This window comes from Sus scrofa, unplaced genomic scaffold (assembly GCF_000003025.6).
Source record: "Sus scrofa isolate TJ Tabasco breed Duroc unplaced genomic scaffold, Sscrofa11.1 Contig627, whole genome shotgun sequence".
NCBI lineage: Eukaryota > Metazoa > Chordata > Mammalia > Artiodactyla > Suidae > Sus > Sus scrofa.
The window spans coordinates 65,622-75,043 of record NW_018085270.1 but is presented as its reverse complement, the minus strand read 5'-3'; the positions used below and the strand labels follow the sequence as shown (position 1 = coordinate 75,043).

The 9,422-nt window shown below is 40.7% G+C and overlaps 1 protein-coding gene across 1 annotated transcript; it reads right to left on the bottom strand.

Annotated features, from left to right (window-relative positions):
• Nucleotides 1-220: 220 nt before the first annotated feature.
• On the bottom strand, nt 221-1,252 carry LOC110259009 (olfactory receptor 2B11-like). The gene has a single exon (XM_021082307.1). The coding sequence runs from the start codon at nt 1,157-1,159 to the stop codon at nt 221-223; it is 939 nt and encodes a 312-aa protein (XP_020937966.1). The 5' UTR covers nt 1,160-1,252.
• Between the last annotated feature and the right edge of the window lie 8,170 nt (nt 1,253-9,422).

Below are 9,422 nucleotides of genomic sequence, written 5' to 3'. Positions count from 1 at the left end.
TAGACTATTTGAAGTGTATTTCCACGGATTGGCCTAACTGGGGTATACTAGCCAAGTATCACCCTTGTCTTAACACCATTAGAAATAGCATTAGAAATATGACATATTTTGCAAGAAGAATAACATGATCTGAGGAAAAATGAGATGAGAATGATTTGTCAGAGAAACTCCTATGTACCTACTCACTTATCAAATAATGTCATTCGATGTCTGCGAACTATCACTTGGAAGTGAAAACGCTCCTCACCAGGTTGCCCCAGGCACCCTTTACATCCTTATTCCTCAGAGTGTAGATGAAAGGGTTGAGTGTAGGAGTCACCACTCCATAGAAGAGAGCCATGAACTTGGGCTGGTCCCTAGAGATGGAGGAAGGGGGCTGAAGGTACATGCTAATGGCTGGGCCATAAAAGAAGAAAACTACAATGAGATGGGAGGAACATGTGCCAAAGGCTTTTTTTCTTCCCTCCGAAGATTTAATCTTAAATACAGCATGTCCGATAGAAGCATAGGAAGCAAGAATGAAGCATAGTGGCACAGCTAACATGAAAATGCAAACCACAGAGAGTGTGAGCTCATTGGTGCCCTTCTCACCACAGGCGGCCTTTATCAGAACAGGAATCTCACATACCAAGTGATCCAGTGTGTTGTGACCACACAGTGGTAAGTGTAATGTGACAGTGGCCTCTGAGACAGAGTAGGTCATTCCACCCAGCCACACAGTGGCCACCAGTAGGATACAGGTGCACCGATTCATGATGAGGGTGTAGTGCAGAGGCTTGCAGATGGCCACGTAGCGATCGAAAGACATAAGAGCCAAAAGCAGACATTCTGTGCCTCCCATTATGTGGAAGAAATAAAGCTGAACAGCACAGCGCAGATAGCTGATTGTCTTCTCAGATCCTCCCAGGTGAAACAGCATCTGAGGGACAATGCTTGTGGTGTAGCACATGTCCAGAAAGGAGAGGTTGGTGAGGAAGAAATACATGGGGCTGTGCAGACGGGAGTCTAAGGTGGACACCAGAATGATGGCTATGTTTCCCACCATGGCCATGGGGTATGTTAGAAGCAGAATAATGAACAGAGGAAGCTCCAGCCAGGGACGATCCGCAAAGCCAAGTAGAATAAACTCTTCTGGATGGCTTTTGTTAATTCGTTCCATTATCTGCAGTTTGCTTCCCCTGTATCGGAGCAGTGGCAGGAAAGGTAGAAAGATTTTGAGAAATGACAAACGCAATTGTGTATAGTGGGAGCATATGCACACAATTAAGCATCCATTCATAGAAGACTGGGTGCAGTCACTTGGGTGGGTAGGGAAGGATAATTAAAAGATGTGACACCAGGGGACTTAATTTCTCCTCATGACCCTACAGCATAAAGACAGCTACCTTAAGCAAGTAACCGAACCTTTCTGAAATGGAATCTACTACTCTGTGTGATAAAGATGACAATAAGCATGTCCTTGGGCTCTGGTAAGGATTGAATGCCAAGCAGAAGTGACTGTGTTTCAGATGCTCCAAAGTAATGCTCTTTCATCCCTTGGTTTGCAGAAATACCAGCTAAGTTTATTGGTTCCTACCTTCAAGTGCCCGATGAAGTAGATGTGGCTGGGTCTTAGGAATTACATAGGTCTTTTTCAGAATCCCTGCTGCAAGACCTTACTGAAATGTTAAGAAGAGTGAAAGGGTGGAGTTAGTTCTAGCACAAGGAGGAGGTGGAGAGAACCTAGCCCTAGCCCTTAGTTATCATCTAGATAGGCTTGTGCAGATGCAGGTTGAATTATTACATCATCCCCATGGGGACTAAGAAGGCTTTTACAGTTTAAATCCATCTTGGTCATTTAGAATTGAGCAAGAAACTTAAACCCTTAGATGAGAGCTTGCTGAAGTATAAACTGAGAGACTTTAGCTATAAATATGTTTCCCCCAACTCAAACATTTGTTGTTGGATGTCCCTTTTCTTGCATAACTACTTTGTTGAAACCAGGCCATTGATTGTTCATGTCAGAATTCATTATGTATCTTGTAGGAGTTTTTCTTTATCCTGGGGGCTTATCTTGTTTTTAGGTAAGGCCTTGGCCTGTTATCAACAGATTACTTACTTATATGTAGCTACAAATACGACATTTATGTCCAGGGAACTGGAACAGGAGGAAAGTATTTCCACTGAGGACCAGAGAGTCATTGGTTTAGAGGCAGCAGATTACATTTGGAGGCTGGCAAAGCACAGTTTTCACATACTCTGTTTCTCTGAGTCCTCAAGTCCATCGTGTGAGGTGTCACATCGAACTCCCCTGGGCTAAGATATTATTTTGATTCCAAAAGAACCCTAGGTCTGTTGTGCACAGTGAGATAATATAATAATAATTCCAGCTGATCCTTAATGAGCCCTGTGTGCCAAACCCTACAGTAAACCTTTCAGACCCATGAATCATCTAGTACCTATCCCCAAACCTTATGACAAAGGAAATGTTAGTATCTGAATTGTAAGATACTGTTAATCATTCATCCCAGTTGTCTGCTAATGACTAGGGAGGATCTAAAGATCAAAAAGCCATGAATCCCTTAAATGAGGTATTGAGATGGTGAGACTATAAATCCAGTTTTCAAGGTTCCATAGATGTATATTAGCTATACATTAGCTCTAAAATTCTATGCTCGAACTCTGCTCTTTTCCATGTCATTCTCCTGGTATTTCATTACTTTCAATTCTCTGATATCATGACATTTTGTCCAATTTTTGATCTACTTCCAATAATATTCCATCAGGACATCAGGGCCTCTTTATCTCTGAATTTTTTTTTCCTTTTGTCCTTGCCCCTAGGCATGCAGACATTCAGAGATCAAAGCTGAGCCACAGCAGTGCCCTAAGCCACAGGATTGACAATGCTGGATTCTTAGCAGATAGGCCTCCAGGGAACTCCTGTCTGGGAATGCTTCAAGTCCTTTGTCTCTCCATCTCCACTAACACATCTGCAGCAAGGTGGGATCCTGAAGCTGCTGTGCCACAAGGGAACTTCTCTAGTGTATCTTTTTGTACATCATTTCTCATCACACAGCATTTTACTTATATTGACGGGGACTTTTAAGTTATGTGTTGGAAAAGTTATAGAAGAAAGGAGAGGTTTTTGTCTGACTTCAAAACGTCTGGAGAAATCAGGTGAATGGGTCAACGCATCAGATTTCTACTGCATATTTTAAAAGTTCACATGATTGGATGAAGGCTACACATTTCATTCAGGTATTTAATACCTTTCAGGAATAGTGTTTATTCAAATTTACATGCTTTTAAGATGGGTTTAAGTGATAGCCTGAGAGAATCTGATTGCAAAAAAATCTAGCTGCTTTCTGTAGGTACCAAACTAATTATTTCCAAAGTTTAGAGAAGACTTCCAGAAATGAAATGCTCTCTGGTTTCCCTATGTATATTTGGTACTATGATGTACCTAAGAAAGGGTAGTTTTTAAAACAAGTATCTTTTTACTTACCTTATGTTGATAACTATAGTTTAAGCAAAATGAATTATAAAGGAACACATTTGAATTTTTCTCACTGGCCTAGGACAGAGAAATCTGTAGTACACAGACGAATATTTAAGAATGATATTCAGAAGTGTGTATTCCATTCGACACAATGCTGCCCCAAAGAAGAAAGCCCATATTAGGAAGACGACAGTAGGTAATATCAAGAGTGCTTTGCATGTGTGCAGTCTATTATATCCCGGAGACTCTTGGGCATTATTTTCAGACAGCCCGTTAATGCTTATCCCAGATGAGTTAGCAGACAAATTCCTTTGGGACAGAGTTCTCCATGGAAGTGCTTCTGGTGTACAATTAGTTATCTACTGAATTGAGGTTGTTACATATGTTTTAGAATAAACTCATTTGATTTCTCAAAACATTGGAAACTAATTTTACTTGATTATTTTATTCACTTATTATCTTTGTAATGTCTCTTTTATTGGCACTGCTTTTTTAAATTGAAGCATCACTGACATCCAACAATACATTATTTTTCAGGTGTAGAGTGTAATGCTTTGACCTTCATATACATTGCTAAATGATCACAGTACATTAACCATCAGTCACTATACAAAGTTACAATTTTTTCTTTGTGCAGAGATCTTTAAGACTTATTTTCTTAGCGGTTTTTCAAGTTTGCGATAGTGACTGCATCACATCAAACCTGTACCACAGAAGTGACCTGAACCACTGCAGTGACAATGCCAGATCCTTAACCTGCCACCTCACAGGGAACTCCAGGGTTCTCTGTTTTGTTACATGGATCTATGTGTCTGTTTTTGCTTGTTTGTTTTTAGGGCCATACCTATGGCATATGGAAGTTCCCAGGCTAGGGGTTGAATTGAAGCTGCAACTGCTGGCCTCCGCCACAGCCATAGCACTGCAGGATCTGAGCTGTCTGCGACCTATACCATAGCTCACGGCCATTCCACTGAGTGGGGCCAGGGATTGAACCCACATCCTCATGGATACTAGTCAGCCTTGTTACTGCTGATCCACAATGGGAACTCCTATGTGTCTGTTTTTATGCCAGTATCATAGTGTTTTGTTTACGACTGCTTTGTAGTATAGATTGAAATCAGGGAGCGTGATGCCTCTGGCTTTGCCCTTAAGATTCATTTGGCTATTCAGGATATTTTGTGTTTCATACAAAGATTTAAAATTACTTGTTCTAGTTCTGTGAAAAATGCCACTGGAATTTGATAGGGATTTCATTGAACCTGTATATTGCTTTGGGTAATACAGACATTTAATTCTTGCAGCTCATGAGAGTGGAATGTATTTCTATTTATTTGTGTGTTCTTTAGTTTCTTTTGTCAGTGTCTTATAGTTTTCAGTGGACCGGTCTTTCTTCATTTCTAGGTATTTTATTCTTTTTGAGGTGATTGTATATGGGATTCTTTATGTCTGTTTCTGATCATTGTTGGACAGTAATTTTAAATAGGGTTCATTTAGACCAAAGCTAGTTTGAGTAAAAGGATGTGGAGACATTCACGTGAATTTCTTGCATATCTTATTTTGTTCACCTTGTAGAATATCGCCAAGAAGATATAATATATCTGGCCATACCTAATAAATAAAGGGACACAAAAATAAGTTGAAGAGAGAAGAGAAAACCGGAAGTGGTCTTTCTGGGAGGAGGAATAAAATGACATTAAAAATCCTTTAAAATATTTAATGATTTTCAGAGTTCCCGTCCTGGCTCAGCAGAAACGAATCTGCCTAGCATCCATGAGGATGCAGGTTCAATCCCTGGCCTCGCTCAGTGGGTTAAGAATCTGGCGTTGCTGTGAGTTGTGGCATAGGCCATCAGCTACAGCTCTGATTTGACCCCTAGCCTGGGAATCTCCATATGCTGTGGGTGTGGCCCTAAAATAAAAAGACAAAAATAAATAAATATTAAAAAAATTTAATCATTTTCTAATATGAAGACTGATAGCCTCTCTCTCTCTCTCTCACATACACGCAAACACATAACATCCCACATAATATTAGTCCGATTTGTATATGAACATTAAGATTTAAAAGTTACACATACAATCCATGAGTGCATTATTTGAAAAGCAAATTCAAATGTACTGAATAACAGGTACAAATAGGTATGTCTCCCTTCAAACATCCTCTTCCCATGGCCAATAATCTCACTGTCCTTTCCAAAAAGGAAACCATTAGTATCACATGAATGTGTATTGCTTCACTTTACAAGTGTGATGGAGGAGACGGGATTAAGATGGTGGAATGGAAGGATTGGAGCTCAACATCTCTCCTAAAAACAACAAAATTCACAACTAAAGACTGAGCACTCTTCACCCCAATGGACCAGAAACCTTTAAAAAGATACCCTACTCCAAAAGAAAAAGAGGAGGCCACATCAAGAGGTAGGAGGGGTGATTTCATGATATTAACAACCCCATACCTCCTGGGTGTGAAACTGGTTCACAGAGACTCACCTACAGGAGTGAGAGTTCTGAGCCACACATCAAACTCTCATGTGTGGTGATCTGGCATGGGGAAAAAGCGCCCTGGAGCATCTGGCATTGAAGGCCAGTGGGGCTTGTGCGCAGGAGCTCCATGGGACTGGGGGAAATGGAGACCCCATTCTTAAAAGGTGCACACAGATTTCATGTGCACTGGGTCCCAGGGCATAGCAAAGTCTCCATGGGAGTCTGCGTCAAACCTGACCGCAGTTCTTGGAGGACCTCCTGGGAAAACAGGGGTGAACCTGGCTTGTTGTGAGGAAAGGACACTGAAAGCAAAGCTCTTGGGAATATTCAGCAGCAGTGCCTTTCTCTGGAGGTGGCCATTTTGGGGAAATCTGGCCCCACCCGTCAGTCAGCTGCTGAGAAGCCCCAGGGCAAACAACAACCCAGGTGGGATCACAACCCCACCCCTCAGTAAACAGGCTACCTAAAGACCCCTCAGGGACACAGCTGCCTCTAATCCCATCCAGAGACTAAGTCCCACCTACCAGAGGGATTAGAATCTATTCCACCTACCAGGGGGCAGGCATCAGCCCCTCCCATCAGGAAGCCTACAGCAAGCCCCCACGCTGACTTCAGCCACAGGGGGCAGACATCAGAAGTAAGAGAGGCTACAACTCTATTATCTGTAAGAAGGTCACCACACCAAAAACCTATAAAAATGAAAAGACAGAGAACTATAACTCAGATGAGGGAGAAAGGAAAAATCCCAGAAAAACAGCTAAGGGAGGAGGAGATTCTTAGCCTCCAGGAAAAAGATTTTAGACTGTTGATGCTGAAGATGATGCAAGACATTGGAAATAAACTGGAGGCAAGGATGGATAACTTACAGGAAACACTGAGCAAAGAGATACAAGATATAAAACTTAAACAAGAAGAGATGCAAAATACAATAACTGAAATAAAAAATTCACCAGAAGCAGCTAACAGCAGAATATGGGAGGCAGAAGAACGAATAAGCAAGGTGGAGGACAGATTAGTGGAAATTATGGATGCAGACCAGAAAAGAGAAAAAAGATTGAAAACAAATGAAGAGAGTCTCAGAGAACTCTGGGACAACATTAAACGCACCAACATCCGTATTATAGGGGTGCCAGAAGGAGAAGAGAGAGAGAAGGAGACAGAAAAAAAATTCCAAGAGATAATAGCCAAAAACTTCCCTAACACAGGAAAGGAACCACTCACTCAAATCCAGGAAGTGCAACAAGTACCACATAAAATAAACCCAAGGAGGAACACCCCGAGACACATCTTAATCAAACTGACCAAAATTAAGGACAAAGAGAAAATCTTGAAAGCAGCTAGGGAAAAGAAACAAGTCACATACAAGGGAACCCCAATAAGGTTATCAGCAGATTTTTCAACAGAAACTCTGCAGGCCAGGAGGGAGAGGCATGATATACTTAATGTGATGAAAGGAAAAAACCTCCAACCAAGATTACTCTACCCAGCAAGGCTCTGATTCAGATTTGAAGGAGAAATCAAAAGGTTCACAGATAAGCAAAAGCTGAGAGAATTCAGCGACACTAAACCAGCCTTACAACAAATGCTAAAGGAACTTCTCTAGGCAGAAAAGAACAAGAGAAGAAGGAAAGAAAAAAGAGCAGCAAAAATGAATCCAAAGTAATTAATAAAATGGCAATAAGAACATACCTATCAATAATTACCTTAAATGTTAATGGACTAAACGCCCCAATCAAAACACATAGACTTGCTGAATGGATACAAAAACAAGACCCATATATATGCTATCTTCAAGAGACCCACTTCACTTCTGGGGACACATACAAATTGAAAGTGAGAGGATGGAAGAAAATATTTCATGCAAATGGGGAACAAAAGAAAGCTGGAGTAGCAATACTCATATCAGACAAAATAGACTTTAAAATGAAGAATATTTTCAGGGACAAAGAAGGACATTACATAATGATCAAAGGATCAATCCAAGAAGATGATATAACAATTTTAAATATCTACGCACCCAACACAGTTCACCACAATATATAAGCAACTGCTAACAACCTTAAAAGGAGAAATTGACAATAATGCAATAATAGTGGGGAACTTTAACACCCCACATACAGCAATGGACAGATCAACCAGACAGAAAATCAATAAGGAAACACAGGCCCTGAATGACGCATTAAATCACATGGACTTAATAGATATTTATAGGACATTTCATCCAAAAGCAACAGAATACACATTCTTCTCAAGTGCACAAGGAACATTCTCTAAGATTGATCACATCCTGAGCAACAAATCCAACCTCGGTAATTTTAAGAAAATTGAAATCATATCAAGCATCTTTTCCGACCACAAGTGTGATGGATATATTTCACTCTCTTTCCTCCCTCACCCTGATCCACTCTTTAACCCAATATGTATGTTGAACTCTATGCTCTACTCAAGAGTCTGAATCAAAAGGAGTCCTTGATATATGGCTTCTGTTTGGCTTCAGCCAATGGGGGTCACCAGTTGAGGATTAGAGAAAGGGAGAAAACAGCTAGTTTGGTTTATTTTCCCTTGGCTCCCTCTCAGCTGGGACACATGAGGCAGCCTGTATTGCTCAAGCAAAAGTCATAGCTCTTGGAGATAGCTGTGTATTATGGTTTCTTTTTTTCTGGTTTCCAGTACCACTTCCCCACTTTGTTGCTTCAGGCCTTGGGTGTGTGACAGACATCCACTGTGGCTAGTTCCAGGGTAGTGCATGTCACAGTACACGTATAGACATCCCTTGTTGGTGTTCTAAATCCTTCTCACACCTTTGATCAATATTTCCTTTTTTAAGCTTCCCTCATTTTCCCAGGTGGGTGTGGCATCTATTATAGCTGATATAACTCTCCATTTGCAAACAGACCAGCATCATTCCATGCTTCAGAACTTCTGAATCACCATTTCTTCTACCTAAAATGCTCTTCTCTTGACTTCATCATGGCTAGCTCCTTCCTGTCTTTCAGTTTTGAGCTTAAACACCCCTTCTAAGAAGGGATACCCAATGTGAATTTACTTCCCAGTTTCTCTATAGCATAATCTTTTAAGTTTCATCAAAAGATTATTTTCCAAGTTATTTTACATTCCGATTCTCTCTCTGAAATATGTAAATTTTATGACAATAGTTAATTAAAAAATTACAATGGAATCATCTTAAACATATTATTATGTCGCTTGATTTTTACACACACACACTTTTTCATGGTGGAGAAATTGACAAACCGATACTTAAAACATTTTTCTTTTCTTTTCTTTCTTTTTTTTTTTTTTTTTTTTTTTGGTCTTTTCTAGGTCCACACCCACGGCACATGGAGGTTCCCAGGCTAGGGATTGAATTGGAGCTGCAGCTGCCAGCCTACCTACAACCACAGCAACCCGGAATCCAAGCTGCATCTGTGACCTACACCATAGCTCACAGCAATGCCAGATCC

What these genes read in the sequence shown, in the direction of transcription:
- LOC110259009 (XM_021082307.1), bottom strand. Translation starts at nt 1,159, where the DNA reads ATGGAACGAATTAACAAAAGCCATCCAGAAGAGTTTATTCTACTTGGC.